Source organism: Protobothrops mucrosquamatus, unplaced genomic scaffold (assembly GCF_001527695.2).
Source record: "Protobothrops mucrosquamatus isolate PMUCROS unplaced genomic scaffold, P.Mucros_1.0 scaffold305, whole genome shotgun sequence".
Classification (NCBI taxonomy): domain Eukaryota; kingdom Metazoa; phylum Chordata; class Lepidosauria; order Squamata; family Viperidae; genus Protobothrops; species Protobothrops mucrosquamatus.
Window position 1 is genome coordinate 132,615 of NW_015386647.1, and position 18,080 is coordinate 150,694.

Consider the following 18,080-nt stretch of genomic DNA (forward strand, 5'->3'; position numbering starts at 1 on the left):
TACAATAGATTTATCAATTCTTAGGAATATATTTGGGTGGGAGAAGAAAAAAAATGTATTTACCTGATAGCCAAGAGAAGAGAAAAACCATTCTAACTGTTCTCCACATTCTCCTTCTTTCTCAGAAGTTTTGAAAATATTTAAAGTAGAACGGAGAAATTTCTAGACCACAGAATTTACTGAAGCAAGAAACTGAAATAGTTTTGCCTTTGAGTTCGACGTCTCCCGGCTGTAGGAAAGCTGTGTTTAATATCTGAAGCCCTTTATGACAGTTCTAAATATTTGCTGACAAATTAGTCTATCTAAATCAGATTTTCCTCTTTCCTGTCAGTTGGGCTAAGGAGAAGATCACTCTCCTAAAAAGCTTCTCTTTCTCTTCTGGTTAATTAATAAATTGTTGCCCATTAGTGCCCATTAGTTATTACTTTCTGAAGTCTTGATGTTGTTCCTCTGAGGTTATGATTTAGCAGATCATTTTATGCACTCTTGGCAATTGTAGTCTGTCTGACTGGAAGTATAAAGAACTGGTAGGGATAAAACTTGAAAGTCTGATACCCTGTCTTGTTGTAATAATTAGATTGTACCTGTGATTATGTCGCATTTTTCATATTCACTCTGTTTTATTCCAGTATGTTTGTCTGCATATAACCTATATTACTATTGGCACAAGTATCATCTGAGAATCTAAAGAATTGTTATTAGGGAAAGATACTGAAAACTGTTTGGGATCTACTTTCATTCATCAAAAGCTGTGATAACTGAAAACTTTACAGTAATTTGTTGTTAATTTAACAATTTAGGGAAATAAATGGTTTTTCAAGATGTCAGCATTTGGACAAAACACTTTTTCCCCCACCCCAGATGGGACTCGAACCCACAATCCCTGGCTTAGGAGGCCAGTGCCTTATCCATTAGGCCACTGGGGCTCTGTGAGTTGAATCTGCTACACTTTTCGCCTCTTACAGAAAAGCTGTTATTATTCCCCACCCCATGTAAGTTTCTTAGCCGTCGCATTTATGCAAATGCTTTCCGTTCATTTTCTATTGCAAAAAAACCCCCACATAAGCTCTAAATAGGCTAAAAATAAAACGACATCGTGCGTTATAATTTTGGGCTTCGTTCACTATTCGATTCCATATTTTTGATGCAGCGTCACGTTGTTCGCAGCATAAAACCAAACACAGCCCAGAATATACGGAAACACACCATATCTGGAGAACAATACAAACGATGGATGATTTTTTATTTCGTGTGTTATTGGGCGTTTCACCCGGTGGATAGCAAATCGGCAATTCCATCTTTAAGTTTAGTTGTAGATCTACTGTCAAACATACTAAAATAATCGACCACGAAGGGACTCGAACCCTCAATCTTCTGATCCGAAGTCAGACGCCTTATCCATTAGGCCACGCGGTCACCTACAGATGGAGTCTTGTGTTGTAAACAGAAGGTTATGGCATAGATGGTTACTGTCATTTTCTTAAGTAGTTCTGAAATTAACATTATTTTACTCTTGCCAACTTCTGCTTAAGATGAATATTTATTCCTTTAAAACACTGTTTTCACTACTGCAGCTTTTTCTGCAGACAAAACATCCTAAGCTGTTGATATTCATTCCTCATAAAGTGTATAAAGCAATACTAGCAGTGGTCATATTAATAACAATCAATCAGAATAGAGCTGGAAGGGATCTTGGAGGTCTTCTAGTCCAGCCCCCTGCTCAAGCAGGACTCCCTATATTATTTCAGACAGGTGGCTGTCCAGTCTCTTCTTAAAAACCCTGAGTGATGAAGCACCCACAATTTCTGAAGGCAAGCTGTTCCACTGGTTAATTGTTCTCACTGTTAGGAAGTTTCTCCTTAATTACAGGGTGCTTCTCTCCTTGATTAGTTTCCATCCATTGTTTCTTGTCTTGCCTTCTGGTGCTTTGGAAAATAAATTGACCCCCTCCTCCTGGTGGCAGCCTCTCAAATACTGGAATACTGCGATCATGTCCCCTCTAGTCCTTCTTTTCTCTTGATTGGCCCTTCCCAAATCCTGCAACCATTCTTCATATGTTTTAGTTTCCAGGCCTTTAATCATCTTAGTAACGGGGTGACCAAAATTGGATGCAGTATTCCAGATGTGGCCTTACTAAGGCTTTATAAAGCGCTACTAATACTTCATGTGAGTTTGATTCTATGCCTCTGTTTATACAACCAAGGATTGTATTAGTTTTTTTGGCTGCTGACTGACACTGCTGAACTCATGTTTAAGTGATCGTCCACTAGGACTCCAAGGTTCTTCTCACAGTTACTGTTTTGGAGCCAGGCTTCGCCTAATCTGTACTTGTACCTTTGGTTTTTCCTGCCCAGGTGTAAAACCTTGCTTTTCTCCATATTAAATATCATTGTGTTGGATAGGGCCCATTGTTCAAGTCTGTCAAGATCTTTTTGGATTCTGAGCTTGTCTTCTAGGGTGTTGGCTATTCCTGCCATCTTGGTGTCATCTGCAAATTTGATGAGATCTCCTTCTACTCCCTCATCTAAATCATTTATGAAGATATTGAAGAGTACTGGGCCTAAGACAGAACCTTGTGGTACCCCACTGCTTACTTCCCTCCATGTAGATGTAGTACCATTAAGGACTACTCATTTAGTATGATTTGTTAGCCAGTTACAAATCCATCTGATGGTGATGCTGTCAATCCCACATTTTTTCTAGTTTACCAGAAGTAGGTTGTGGTCTACTTTGTCAAATGCCTTGCTGAAGTCTAAATATACTATGTCCACAGCATTTCACTGGTCTACTAATTTAGTCACTTTGTCAAAGAATGAAATAAGATTGGTTTGGCATGATTTGTTTTTAACAAACCTGTGTTGGCTACTAGTTATAACTTTATTTGTTTCTAGATGTTCACAGATCTGTTTTTTGATTATTTTTTCCAGTATCATCCCAGGTATTGATATCAGGCTGATTGGTCTATAGTTTCCTGGGTCTGTCCCTCCCCCTTTTTTGAAGATGGGAACCACATCAGTCCTTTTCCAATTCTCAGGTAGTTCCCCAGTGCTCCAAGTTTTTTTTAAAGATATGATACAATGGTTCTGAGATAACATCTGCCAGCTCCTTCAGAACTCTGAGATGTAATCCATCAGGTCCTGGTGATTTATATTCATCAAGGTCAGACAGATGTTCTCTTACCATTTTCTTGTTTATTTTAATTTTTATTTCTAATTTGTCTTTTACAGTTATGTTTTTAGTAGTTTGGCCTATAGTTTCTTTTTGTGTGAAGACTGATACAAAGAATGAGTTAAGCAGCTCTGCTTTCTCTTTACTGCCTATTACTTCCTTGCCATCTTCTCTCTTTAGTGGACCAATTGTTTCCTTGAACTTTCTTTTTGTTATATGTTTATATGTTGAAAGAAACTTTTTTTTATATTATCTTTGACTTTTGTTCATTCTGAGCCTTTGCTTTCCTGACGTCTTCTTTGCAGATTCGGGCTATCTGCTGATATTCTGCCTTAGTTATGTGTCCCTCTTTCCATTTTTGGTACCTATCGTTTTTGTCTTTCAGTTTATCAGAGAGATCTTTGTGCAACCATGTTGGTTTCTTCTTGGATTTCTTGTTTTTCTTTTTCAGTGGTATTGTGGGCTTTTATGATTATATTTTTCAGTGTTTCCCACGCTTCTTGAGTTGTTTTCCCCTTGATGGTTTTTATTCATGAAATTTTGATTAGACTCTGAGTTTGTTAAAATCAGCTCTTTTAAAGTTTGGGGATTATATTCTATTGCTTGTGTCTGCATTATATTGAATTCCAGTATGACGTGGTCACTCTTGCCCAAGGTTCCCGCAATTTCACCTCTCTCTATCACTTCTTCTCTATTAGTAAGAATTAGGTCTAGTATAGCTTTCCTCTAATTCCCTCCTTTGGATGACAAAGTTGTCAGCTAAGTTGGTTAGGAATATGTTCCATCTCCCACTTGCTGCAGAGTTTGTTTCCCAGTTGATATCGGGGGAATATCCAGCAACAGTTGCTGCTTCTTCCCTGTTTCTTTTTCCTCCCTGCCTGCTGAGCTCTCCTTCCACAAGCTTCTTCTCCGTCCCCTTCTCTTTCCCTGTTGTCTTTTTCCCCCCTTTCCCACCCAAACCACCTCCTTTTATATCTTCTCCTCCCCCCCCTTTTCTTCAGTTCACCTCCAGCTCCGTGTTGCTTCTGGAAGCACTAATCAGCTGGAGCCAATCAGCTAGAGCCCTGCCGAGCCCAGACAGTCCTGCAGCTGCTGCTGCCTCTCCCTCAGGCTTGGGTCGCTTCGGCTCATTCCTCTCTCCCACTACACTTCTCTAGGATGGTCGCGTACCACTTGCCATGTGCCAAAGTACCACAGGTAGTATGCGTATCACTGGTTGAAAAGCCCTGATCTAGGGTGTTGGCTATTCCTGCCAGTTTAGTATCATCTGCAAATTTGGTAAGTTCCCCTTCTGTTCCCTCATCTAAATTGTTTATGAAGATATACAGTACAGAGAAGTACAGAGTATAGAGTACAGAGAAGAGCAACAAAGATAATTAGGGGACTGGAGGCCAAAGCATATAAGGAAAGGCTGCTGGAATTGGGTATGTCTAGTTTAATGAAGAGAAGGACGAGGGGGGACATGATAGCAGTGTTCCAATATCTCAGGGGCTGCCACAAAGAAGAGGGAGTCAAGCTATTCTCCAAAGCGCCTGAAGGCAGGGCAAGAAGCAATGGATGGAAACTAACCAAAGAGAGAAGCAACCTAGAACTAAGGAGAAACTTCCTGACAGTTAGAACAATTAACCAATGGAACAACCTGCCTCCAGAAGCGGTGAATGCTCCAACACTGGAAGTTTTTAAGAAGAGACTGGACAGCCATTTGTCTGAAATGGTATAGGGTTTCCTGCCTGAGCAGGGGGTTGGACTAGATGACCTCCAAGGTCCCTTCCAACTTTATTATTATTATTATTATTATTATTATTATTATTATTATTATTATTATTATTATTATTATTATTATTATTATTATTATATTGAACAGTACTGGGCCTAAATCGGAACCTTGTGGTACCTCACTGCTTATTTCCCTCCACGTAGATGTGGTACCATTAAGGACTACTCGCTGAGTACGCTTTGTCAGCCAGTTACAAATCCATCTGATGGTGATACTGTCTCTCCCACTTTTTTCTAGCTTGGGACTGCTATGGCTACATTTTCATCATGTGTCACTTTTCAGGATCAGCTATCTACTTTTGGGCCAAAGAGCCATCTCCTCCATGTCTGCCTACTAGGTCTTTGAGGGATCGCAATAGAAACAAGTGTGGATGTGAGGTGGGAAGGTGGTTCTTTGCCAGCCAGCTATCCTTTTGAGGTTTTCTGTGGAATTGGAGATATATTGGAACGTAAGGTTTTTCAGTTCAGAATCCATATAAATGCCAGTGAGACTCTGAACACGAGGCTACTGCAAAAGAAACAGCTTTATTCTTTGGCCAAAGGAAAGCCAGGTGTCCCGATCTCCCGTTCCCGACACAGCGAGACATAGGAGAAAAGGCACCCTTTTATAGCTAAAACACTTTCTCATGCTAACAGGCTAAAAGATTTATTTTTTGTCTGAATACGTGTTTTCTTTATCTATCAGGTTAGTTCAGTTACAGCTTGTTACAGGGCTTCCCTTCAAATACACAATTGCTGGCAAGCAGCCCAGAACTTTCTCCTTGAGCAGATACTTTTGCAAGTTAAAGCAGAAGAACGATACATTGCAGACTATAGCCAACACATTTAAAGTTACAGCTTAGCTTTTTCTTTCTCCTTGGTCAGCACCATTTTAAGTTACCTCTGAGCAAAGTACAGAGCACAAACGAGAAAGAATGAACAACGGCTGGGTTATACATTGATCCCTTCAGGAAAATAGAGAAACCTGCTCTTTAGCCACCCCTCCATACAGGTAAAGCTGTACATCTAGCCCTGAGGGCTGACCTTACAACAACACCTCATCAGTGGCGATGGTGGCTACAGTTTTGTACCCCTGTCCAGTGATCTTCCAGAAACTGTAGAAGAAATAAAAAAAGAGGTGGGGTCTTTTGCTGCCAGTGCCAGATACTGGTTTGAGAAAACTTGATAGATTTTCTGCCCTCATTTCTCCAACCCAATATGTTCCTCTCCTCTCTTTTCACCCCACCCTTCCCATCCCATCTCTTCCCCTCCCCTCCTCTTCTTTCTGTTAGCTGAAGGTCTGCTCCTGCCCCACCCCAGTCTATGGGGAAAGGGAAGTAATAATAATAATAATAATAATAATAATAATAATAATAATAATAATAATAATAATAATAATAATAATAATAATAATAATAATAATAATGATAAAGTTGGAAGGGACCTTGGAGGTCATCGAGTCCAACCCCCTGCTCAGGCAGGAAACCCTACACCATTTTGGACAAATGGCTGTCCAGTCTCTTCTTAAAAACTTCCAAGATTGGCACATTCACCGCTTCTGGAGGCAGGTTGTTCCACTGGTTAATTGTTCTAACTGTGAGGCAGAATTGTCTAGCTTACAGTAATGCTGCCCACTGAGACAAAAGGGGGAGCCATTTTTCTGCTGTCTGTTCTCCATCTACAGAGCCACCATTCTGTGGGGTGGAGATGGAAGAGCAGAAGATCCATTTCCCCTCCTTCTCTCCTGCTCTGCTTCTCTTGCAACTGAAGGGGAAGAGTGGATACAGGCCTGGGACCTCTGGTTCCTCTTGTCTGATCCCATGGAGTGATCCTTCTGTGGGATTAGAGAACTGAGAGCCGAGCTCTCTTCTGCCATCAAGAATTGGCACTGAGTGGAGGCGTTCTCCAACCTGCCTTTCTCTTACACCACTTCTCATGCAGACAGAACCCCTATTCTACCTTGTGGCTGAAGCAGGATAGCGATTGGAGGTGCAGGCAGCACATCAGTGTCCCAGCAGCTCTTCCACAGGAAAACAATACTTTGATGCTCCTAGGCAGAAGGTTCCTTAACTCCTTTATTTGCTGAGAGACACATTCTGCCATGCCTAGTCCTGCTAGGAAAATGTCAGGCATATTTTGCTGACAACTTCCTCCCTCAGAGTGTGGAAGAAGGCACAAGAGAATCATAAAATCCTTGACCTGATATTAATCAATACAGAACATAATTTTGAGAAATAGCAGGAGAGGTGGGGGAAAGTGACCCTGTAATGCTAATGTTTTCAATTTTAAGGGAAAGAAAATTAAGTGTAATCAAATATATCTTGGACTAAAGCAGTGGATTGTGCATAAACTCTCAATAATAAATAATAAATACTGTAGGATCTCAGGACAGGAGCACTTAAAAAGATGCTCCAGATGGATAGGAGCTCCCAAAGAATGAGATACTCAAAGCACAATTCTAAACAATTCCTGTTGAGGGAAAATGGAGGGCAGCCAAAACCATTATAGCTGCTCCCCCACACCAGTGAATAAGAATGAACAACTAAAAACTAAAAAAAGTCATATTCAGCAAATGGAAGGAGAGTCGAATACATATCACATAGGAGAATGCAACATTTGCTTTTTCCCCCAAAGTGCAAAGATAATGGATTTAAGTTATAAATTTAATTTAATTTAATTTTAATTTTAAGATTTAAGTTTCAGGAAGGCAGACTCTAGATCAGTGGTTCTCAACCTGTGGGTCGGGACCCCATTTGGGGTCGATCGACCATTTCATGGGGGTCGCCAAGCAAGGCTGTCCGCCATTTTTTTTGTCCGCCATTTTTTCCCCTTTTCCGGCGGGTGCCTTACCTACCTTGGGCTGGGCCAGCTGGTGGTCGGCCTGCTCCGTCTCTGCCGCTTGCCAGCTATGCCTCGGCCGGCGCAGGGGGCGGAACCACGCATGCGTGGCGCTCCCGGGCAGGGAAAGTCCTCGACTTACGACCGGTTGGGTAGTCCTCGACTTACGACCGGTTTAGTCCTCAACTTACGACCGGTTTAGTCCTCGACTTACGACCGGTTGGGGGTCGCGGCATTAAAAAGGTTGAGAACCACTGCTCTAGATAAATGTTAGGGGAAAAAACTTCTAAGTGAAATTTGACAATAGGACCAATGAGGTAGAGGGGTGGTGGGCTATCTTTCTCTGAAAGCATTCATAGAAACATAAAAAACTGACAGCAGAAAAACATCCAGTGGTCCATCCAGTCTGCTCTTTCAGTTTTTTGTTTGCTTGTTTGTTTTTGTTTTATTTTAAATGTATTTATTTATTTTTAACTATTTTTATTTTTTTTATAAAAAAATAGTTCAGGCAGAGGTTACATAGATTTAGATTCCTGTTTACAGGCTGGACCTGATAGCTAAATGTAAAGATCTGGGAACTGTTTCCACAGTAGAACCTGTGAAAAGAATCTGAACGTCCTTGTTGAACACAAGTTATATGTAAGCCAGCATTGTGATGCAGCTGCTGAAATAACAAATGTCACCTTGGGGGTGCATATCCAGGATTGTGGAATCCAGATCACAGGAAGGATTTGTTCCACTTTAATCTGACTGGTTACCCCTTTTAGAGCCACAGTTGTGTCTGGATCGGGGCACCACTGTTCAAAAAGAAGAGGGACAAAAGGGTAACCAAGTTAATGCCAAGTCTGAAAATGTTATTTTGTTGTAGAACACAATTTGAAAATCCTTGCTCTGATGGATCCTGCATAGAGCAGGGGGTTGGGCTAGATGGCCTTTAATAGATCCTTTCAAAGTTTATGATTTTATAATAGTAAGTTTCAAACTTGTGGACCATCTGCATCTTAAAGATACCCAATTCTATAAAATTGTCTGTGACTCCTTGAGATACCCTCTCTCACACCTCTAGAGCAGTTTCCAGCAAGCTAAAGGTTCCAGATTTAGAGCTGTATTGTACAATTCCCATGAGCAGCCAATTTGGCCATTCAGCCTGCAGGATAGGAATTCTTGAAATCCCACATGCCTGGAGGGGATTAAACTAAGGAAAAAAAACCCGAGGATTATAATAGATTACACAGGCAACACTTAAATGCAAAAGAAAACCCCTTTCAGATAATAGTATAAAAGAAGTAAGCTCACTCTGGACTTCCGTTTTCACTTTGTGCGAGTGAAACAGAAAATGTAACACTTTGTGCGAGTGAAACAGAAAATGTAAACACCTAAAACTGAAGAATCAAAGAATCGGATATTACAGAGTTCAGTATAAACGTAAGCAGCTTTTTCCTCTGTAGCCCCAGTGGCCTAATGGATAAGGCACTGGCCTCCTAAGCCAGGGATTGTGGGTTCGAGTCCCATCTGGGGTGGAAGATTCCTTTTAGGGGTGGTGTGAGTTTTTAAATTCATGTTTTCTTTTGCTGTGAATATTTAAATTGCTCGGTTTCCCTTCTGTTGTTACACATATTTCTGTTGATTTCTTTGCTTCGGCTTGACAGTGACTTAACGTATAAGGCAGTTCTTCAATGCTATACTTCTGTATTGGCGGAGGGGGGGCACACTCGAAAAACGTGTCTAATATCTCATTGTTATGACACCGCAGGCTCTAACTGTGACCCTGACATCATTTAGTTACTCTCTCTAGCAGCTGGTTGAACGTATCAGCTTCGAAGTATAACAGACTAAGCTTCCGGGGCTTTATGAGATACGGGTTTGTTGGATCTAGAGAGAAGTCATTTTCATCCGAAAAAATGGAGCTCTTTATCATCACCTAGTGGTACGTGGGAATTACTGCAAAGCTGGGGCTAAGCAACAGGCTAAAATGTTTGCAACTTGGTATTAGCTCAGGGCTGAAAAATATACATGCCACTCCCTTCCCGAATTGTGTAAGTTCAAAGAATAGATGCTTAGACGCACTTTCATCACTGGATGAATTTTTTCTGTCAAACAATAGAAATAGGTATATTTAGTAAATGCCCCTTGCAAGTACATCTTGCTTGCAGCATTTATAAAAGCTTTAACACTCATCTGTTTTGCACACTTTTAAATGACAGCCTTTGTTCAGGGTGCTGCTATGTTTACTTCTGTTTTGCTACGATTGCTGTGGAAATGCTTCAAACTACAATTTTCTCTATTTCAGTTTTGTTTGCAATTTCTGAAGATTCAAATTTACTCTGTTTTATTGCATTTTACACTTGTATTTTGTTCAACATTCTGGCCTGCTCAAGATGACGTCTAAATATAAATCATAAAGAAGTATTTTGTCAGTATTTACGTATAAAAATTAAATAGTAAGGAACTGCCCCATTTATCCACATCTTGCTATGAGGCACTTGTGAAAAGGAAATACGTAACTCTTGCTAAGTCCAGTTGTATTAATGTATTTTCATTAATAAAAGGAAATATCAGAAGAAACCAGACAACCCATGCCTTATATTGGGTCATTGTTTCAGCGATATTTCCTTACCTAACCACAGAAACAGAATGACAATGCAAAAGCAAAAAAAAAATGCCACAAGCAGGCACTACTGAACACAAGCAAGTCACCAGAGGCCCTGGGTGGGGTTTATTTAATATGGATAGACTGGCAGGGGCCTTTATGGAGTGAGGGGAGGCAGGGAATGCTATGAAGCACAAAATGTCTGAGATTTCATAGCTGTAAACAGCACTTCTCAGGAGAAAAAAAACAGCAGGAGCGACTTACGTGAAGAACTTGTGACCCTTTCCTTGCCAGATTCCCATTGGCTTTTTTTGTGGGAAATTGGCAGGGAGCATTGAAAATGATGGTCATGTGACTGCAGCTGACCATGGCAACGGAGCAGTGCTGAAGCAGACACAACTTTACCAAATTTCAATCTTCTTTAAGTTAGCCTATTTGAAGTATGTCGATATAAATATTATTGCTGTTTCACCAACTGAAGGTTACAAACAGACGGACAGGAGAGTTTTAGTAGTATATAGATGACTGACTCTTCCATTATACATAGCGGAACAAGTGCATGAGGTAGCAGGTGCTGGTTTTCTGAACTTCCTTCCTTCCTTCCTTCCTTCCCCTACTTACCTAAACAAGGAGAAGACTTGAGATCATCCACAAATGTGATAGACAATTGCTGCACTTGAAGAGACAACAAAATGGCTGTCTCTGGTGGGTTTAGAATTCCTGAAATTTCTGCAGTTATTATCTGAGCATTTCTTCTACAATATTAGTATAAGTTAATACAGCAATTCTGAGTCAAATTTCTTAGCAAAACTATACAGGTAGTTATAGACTTAGAATAGTTTTAGTGACCGTTTGAAGTTACAATGGCACTGAAAAAAAGTGACTTTGACCATTTTTCACACTTAGGATCATTGCAGCATCCCAGTGATCAAAATTTGGATGCTTGGCAACTGGCCTATATTTATGATGGTTGCAGTGTTCCAGGTTCAAGTGATCAACTTTTGCGACTTTCTGATAAGCAAGGTCAAGGGGGAAGCCAGATTCACTTAACAAATGTGTCACTAATTTAACAACTGCAGCGATTCACTTAACAACTGTGGCAAGAAAGGTCGTAAAGTGGGGCAAAACTCATTTAACAACTATCTCACTTAGCAACAGAAATTTTGGCTCAATTGTGGTCGTATGTCGAGGACTACCTGTGTCTTCAGCTTCCATTATTAATATTGTAGATTTAATTAAACATCCATTCCTATTTCAAGGACAAATTTCGATGGTGTAGTTTTTATTTTAATATTAAGAACATAAGAAGTTTCTCTTTTCCATCTAGGAAATAGAAGAGTCCAAGGAATATGTCCCGGCATTATTTATGTCTCCAAGATGTTCAGTCAAAGTCCACTTGTCTACTTTGCTTCAAAGAAGATCGTGCTTTTTTTTGTCGGAGGCGTTCTCTGTTTATCGTCTCCACCCTAAACCCAAACAGATGTAGAATATGACATTTAAGTGGTTGCAAATCAGATCTGGATTCTTACTCTTCTTTTCCCAGAAACATTTAGCACAGTACTTTATAGCCCTTTTGCTGCAACTGTCTGTCTGGGTAGGGGATGCCCTGTTTGTTAACCAATGCAAATAAGGTATAGAAATCCCATAGCCTGTACTGGCCAATCACAGAAACATACAAGAGTGGTAAAAGAGAACTAAATAACTGTATGTCTACATTCCTTCAAGAAGCAGGAACTTTACAGGCATATGATAAGGGAAAATTCACCTCTCCCTTGCAAGTTACAAATATAACACAAATTCATCACTATTGCAAACTTATTAAAACAATATAATTGTTTAAAATTTAATTTTCAATTAAATTAAACTTTAAAAAAGAAATCATGTGAGTGTAAAGGCAGCTGTTGAATTACCTGTTAACCTTGAGCCAACTGAAGTGAGCAAAATTAGTGAACGGTGGAGAGAAATACTTGCCCATTTATTACAGAGGCTAAGTTTGTAAAACTTTAGTGAAAATGCTATGCTGTCATGTTTTATTGGTTCTAAAAGTCCCCAAAATAGTTTAAATTCTCCTGCTCCCAGAAAGAACCACACCCATGTTTTATACAAATACAAATTACCAGAGGAAAGCAAAAGGGACTTATTTTTATGTATGATCTGGGAAAAACTTTTTACTGGCATCAGTGAAGAAGATTCTTCCAATTCAAATGTCAATTTTGGAAGAAATACTCCTCAAGGAACAGAAAAATGTATACATCTCTCTCCTCTGCAATTTTTATAATGTATTTTAAAGCATCTTAAATGCAAAAATGCTTTTACCGTGGCTAGCTTTCTAAAAAGATTTTCTGAGAAACATCTTGATTTCTATCAGAAATTGTATATCTGTTCTTTACCTCAAGATCTAAAATACAAATTATTCATTAACAGGGTTGTTTATGTCAGTATGCTAAAACCAAGCTCATCAACTGTTAAGCCATGTTTGTTGAACAAGCTATCAAATGTGGTCCACATATAAGGCTAACATATAAATCAAAGTTTATAAACTGAAAAAAGCTTTCATATTTAGTTTCATATTTCACTTTCATATTTAGTTAAAACAAGGCAAGTCACTTTATGGCTTACTTTAATGTGTGGAATGAGCTGTACAATATCACATTTATACAACCTGAATATAATTGGCAGAATCTCTGGTTTTAAAGAATATCTATCTAGGCTAATCAGCATTTTAAATGTAGAGTGTTTATGTTGATCCATGATGTGCCATTCAAAATTAACAAACAAATGCTGCCTGTGCTTCTCTAATTGAAATTAAGAAAATGAAGAACTAGAATCTTATTTATTATGATGTATTAAACCAGGGGTGTCAAACTCGCAACGTCACGTGACGTGTTGTGATGTATAGCGACTTTTTTTCCATTGCTGGCAATGGGGTGGGCACGGTTTCGGCATGATGCATCCGGCCCGCAGGCCAGCAGTTTGATACCTCTGTATTAAACTGTAGGTACTCTGTAACACCACAGATCTTTTCTTAAACTGCCAAATGTGGTAATTATGCTGGATAATGGGAGAGAAGAAGCTCTTGTTTTAATTACAAATGGCTCCATCTCAGCCTAAGAGAGCATCAACTGAGAATTCTGGTGTACCATCTTCTTACGTTTCAAATGAATTCTAATTCAGTGCTCTGTTACTTTTGTCTCAGATTTACCTTTTTCTGATCATCTCAGCAGTTTCTTCAGATACAACATGAGGTTTCAGAGTGGATTCTGCAATCATGTTCCTGATCTTTTGTAAGCAGTCTGCCAAATTCCTCATCTGATAGCGACTCACTTCAGAGGTGATTATTAGCTCTCCCAATTTATTGATCTTATGTTTTTGCTGGGAAATAAAACATTTTATTATTTTATTTTTCATATTTCTAAATCACCCATCTTTCTCAAAAAGAGAATGTATTTATATAATTTTCTATTCTCTGGGAAATAAAACAGGTTTCTATTATCAAAATACAATTTTTAAAGGCACCACATAAACCATAGTGGTTTAAATTATATAATGTTACACAATAATGAAAGTTTTATGTTCCCACTAAGCCAAAATCAAACAAGTCATATTAAAGGCTAAGGTAAAGTGTGAAACCAGCCACTCCCTATATTTATGAACAAACTACGTTTTTGTCTTAGCAACAAATAATTCATCTTGTTTGAAAACGTGGGATTAAACCTTATTTAGAAATATTTTGTCCCCAATTTTTATTTGAAACCATTCAAAGCAGTTCTTTGACACTGGGACCTGTCTGCTAAATTATAGGAGGCCACTCATTCTTTGAAATAAAGGAAATAAAGAAGTAATATAATTTGCATACAACCTCATATTCTTACATAATCCTGAGTTTTTGAACTAAAGAGAGAAGTAAAATGTTTCTAATAAACAATCATACAAAGAATATAATTGACAGAACTCTCAGCCACTGACCTAGTAAATGCCTCCTCTTTTCAGTGGTCCCTAATATCATGTCTTTTACCAGACATTTACTGTGTTATGTCACAGTGCTTGTAAAAAAAAGAATTTAAATCTCATAATGGGATAAATCAATTTTTAAGATCCATCTTCCGATGTTGTGTGTTTATGGATTTATATTTTGCTACACAACCTAAATGGATTCCTCTGGATGGTCTATATTTTTTGTGTAGGAAATTGGTAAACTTAGTGTATGCTACTTAATAAGCTATCTCAAAAAGGGAAAATAAATTTTGAGAATTACCAGCACTGCCATTTTTTGTCGCACTTCTTCCGTGATCCAGTCTGCTGATGCCAAATGGAATCTGACTTCCGCTTTCGAATTCACTGGGTGTCACAAGAAGACATAAATAACCACTCTGCAGGATAAAGAGTTCTGCAACTTGGAAAGGTCTACCTTTCCCTTCCAATTTATTGATAAGTGTGCTGCTCATGAATATCTGATCTTATTTATTTGTCAAATTTCTAGGGTGCCCAACTTCAAAACACGTACCTTAATTTTATTGTAGGAAGTCTCATTAATATCAATGGGATTTGCTCCCAAGCGATATATGTATATGTAGTAAGACTTGTCTCTGCTTTATCTTGTTTTTACCTTTATTAACATTCTGGCCTCCTGGTCCACTGCTCCGTGAATAGGATACAGACAAACGACCTGGAAATCCCAAAAAATGGAAGCATGAAAAAGAAGGATTAAAAAGATATCCATTTATGCTTTCAATATATTTAAAAGAGAACAAGTGAACCTATATTGGCATCTGGAGAACTTTATTAAGAATAAATGGTCTCTTAAAATATAATATTGCCCATGTTTAGGAACATTTTGGTGATTAGAAATAATTCTCTTGCTGAAGTTATTTTTGTTACTTTTTTCACAAGTAATTTTATTAAGAATTTTTAAAAGAAAGATTAAAAACTAATGGAAACTAATATAGATTAAATAATAGAAATAGAAAAAAAGAAAGGAAGAGTCCAAGTGTAAGAAAGTCCATAAGAGGTTTCCAATCAGCAATAATCAAAGAAGTCAATTTAGCCATTTCAGCAAATTCCATCATCATCATCATCACTATCAACATCATCACCATTATCAGCAGCAGCATCCATTCCTCCATTGTGGGTACAGACACATTTTCCCATCTTTATGCATATAACATTGATACTTCTGTTCAATGATCCATCCTTTCTAAAAGTATTTTGATTTTCAGTATATGCCAATATGCATTTAATAAAAAACAAATGCATTAAGTTCAATGGTATTTATTTGGGACCAAATTTACACTTATCTATAAAGCAGATAAAATAGATAAAATGCATAAGGGAATCTCTCTGGAAAAATCAAGGCATTTTGCTTATGTTCTGGACTCACCCATAGGAATCTCTGGAATTGTCTGGCTTGCTGAATCCTGTAACATAGAGATGCAATATAGTTGAGTACTACAAATTATTACTCTTGCAAACACTTTGTAATAAATTTATCCTATTAAAAGAGAAGTAATAAAAATAATCAATTTTTAAATAAGACCTTATGCAGAACCTGTTTTGACTACAAACAAGCACCAGAGTTCTAAGCCACCTGTATTATTTCTTTTCTCCTATTTTTTATTTACTTTATTTATTTTTCCCTTTCACCAAATTTCAGAGTAATATATTCATGATAAGATTATATTCTATATTAACCGCTACCAATCTGGTACTTTCAAATATGTTGGACTGTAAATAATGTAACAGCCAGTGGAGTGGATTTTTAAAGGTATTAGATCAGGATCATGAAGACCCAAATTCAGTTCTACTATGAGCCACTTACGCTCCATCTACTTTACAAAGATATTGTTATAAAAATAAAACTGGAAGAAGTTAATGTTGCTATCTTATGCTATCTGCATAACCCATGGTTAATATTGTACAACAGTTGTCCAGAAGAAGATGTTATGGCATTTTAGCCAATAAACAGCAATATACTTTTTTTATCTCTAGCAAAGATCAGTCTATCTGAGGTACTCCCTCAAATTCTTTCCAGCAGAAATCCACTGCTGTTACCAGTTGCAAAAGCATTTGTATTCATTTATTTTAAAAGTGCATGAGGGCATATTACATTTGCAGAAACTCACTTCCAAGAACTAAAAGAAAGGGCTATTTATTACATTACTTCTAAACTGTGTGGTACAGTCCCTTCAGATTTAGTCAGTTCTAGGATCTACGTTTAAGTTAAGTTTAAATTAAGATATAACTTTTTAACTTAAATTAACTTCACTGTTTAATTTTTGTATGTTATCTTATTGTTTTTCAGATAATTTGGTGCTGGCTTTTATATTTCCATTATAGTATATTGTTGTGCATTGCCTTAATAGAAAAATATTGAAACAAATGTAAATATAATATGCTTTGAAAAGTTTCAACAGGGTGAACTAGGTTTGAAATAACTTTACTGCTAACTTTGGAAGAGGGTAAAATGTAAAAATAAAGTATTCTTTAAGTCAAGTTTAATTCCTGGTGACTTCATAGGCCTTGCTGTATATAGTGAAGGGGTGTAAAGTAGGTTAGAGTACCATGAGTGAACACCACTACACATGTGAGATAACTTGGATGAGATGCTGGGAGGTAGATATGTCACTACAGCATATGCATGACAACATTGCACCTGTATTATTTGAGCATCATCGTGGTTTGCAGCAGATGCTGTTGGACATCTGCATTTTTTTCCGGCAATAATATGAAATGCTTTGCCATCATTCTCTTTTGACTCCACAGTCCAGCCCTAGGATTTCCAATCACCTGATGCAATAACTGGTCAGCAAAAGTAATGACTGGTTTATGATAGCTGATGGAATCTTAGGGAATCTTGTTTTAATTAACTTTTTCCTCCCGACATTAAAAAGTGAGCTGACTAGACATATTAGACCCGAGACTTCGTGGCTCCTGTCCTTCTGTCTCTATGATTTTTGCCTCCAACAAGGCTATATCTATGGACATCTTGTCTCTATAATCTGTGCCCCAACAAGCATCTCCCTTCGGAGCTCCGAATCCCAACCTTTGCAGTGTCCGCTTCCTTTTCCTGCAGCTGATAGAGTTGGTCCAAACTGTATGCGCTTCGGAATTGAGAACCGAAGGCCGGGCGACCAGAAGCTAAACCTCGAAGCGGAATTCTCCTAGATGTCTCCCAGAAGACTAGCCACTGAACCGGCATTCGTCGCAAGCAGCACAGCGCGCATGCCGCCATCTTGAGATGTGGCGATCACTTCTGTAACGACTCCGGCTGAAATCGGCTTCCTGTCACTGGCGTTCCGTGAAAATATTGTTCCGGGGTGGGGAGGTTATGGGGATCAACGAAAATACGAGTTATGCTTTTATATTTCAGTATTATTTATTTGCGTATATATATATTTAAATCACACTGTTTTCGCTCAGTACTATAAGATGATTGGCTCAGTAGAAATGCTTACGAGGGGAACTTCATGTTTGTGCTTTAAGGATTAGTTCCTAATAATGTTTACGCGTAAGCATAATTCTTAGTAAAATAGCAGAAGACTGAGCTGCAAATTACATTAACATAACAGGCTGAATATAGATCGGATTTCAGATGCCACGGGATTAAGATTACAAAAAGATTTGCAAGGGAGTAAGTCCCACTGAACACAAAAATAAAAAAAAATACATTAATTAACGAGCCAGGGTAGAGCTTTAATTTATTTATATATGTGTTTCACAGAGTTGGCTGAAA

The 18,080-nt window shown here is 38.3% G+C and overlaps 1 protein-coding gene and 3 non-coding genes across 4 annotated transcripts; 1 reads left to right on the top strand and 3 right to left on the bottom strand.

The window, feature by feature from the left end:
* Positions 1 to 853: 853 nt before the first annotated feature.
* Positions 854 to 926, bottom strand: TRNAR-CCU. The gene has a single exon. It is a non-coding gene; the product is annotated as a tRNA-Arg (tRNA).
* A 417-nt stretch (positions 927 to 1,343) lies between these two features.
* On the bottom strand, positions 1,344 to 1,416 carry TRNAR-UCG. The gene has a single exon. It is a non-coding gene; the product is annotated as a tRNA-Arg (tRNA).
* Positions 1,417 to 9,208: 7,792 nt separating this feature from the next.
* TRNAR-CCU lies at positions 9,209 to 9,281 on the top strand. The gene has a single exon. It is a non-coding gene; the product is annotated as a tRNA-Arg (tRNA).
* Positions 9,282 to 11,603: 2,322 nt separating this feature from the next.
* MRPL58 (mitochondrial ribosomal protein L58) lies at positions 11,604 to 17,607 on the bottom strand. The gene is made up of 6 exons (XM_015815048.2): positions 17,391 to 17,607; positions 15,729 to 15,765; positions 14,958 to 15,017; positions 14,607 to 14,689; positions 13,554 to 13,723; positions 11,604 to 11,817 (listed from the first exon to the last, which is right to left on the bottom strand). Exons 1-6 carry the CDS (start codon positions 17,577 to 17,579, stop codon positions 11,733 to 11,735), a joined length of 624 nt encoding a protein of 207 aa, XP_015670534.1. The 5' UTR covers positions 17,580 to 17,607; the 3' UTR covers positions 11,604 to 11,732.
* Between the last annotated feature and the right edge of the window lie 473 nt (positions 17,608 to 18,080).

Coding starts and splice junctions, on each gene's coding strand:
- MRPL58 (XM_015815048.2), bottom strand. CDS start 17,579: ATGGCGGCATGCGCGCTGTGCTGCTTGCGACGAATGCCGGTTCAGTGG. Junction 15,766..17,390: donor AGGAAGCGGACACTGCAAAG/GTTGGGATTCGG, acceptor TCTATGTTACAG/GATTCAGCAAGCCAGACAAT. Junction 15,018..15,728: donor AATTCCAGAGATTCCTATGG/GTGAGTCCAGAA, acceptor TGGGATTTCCAG/GTCGTTTGTCTGTATCCTAT.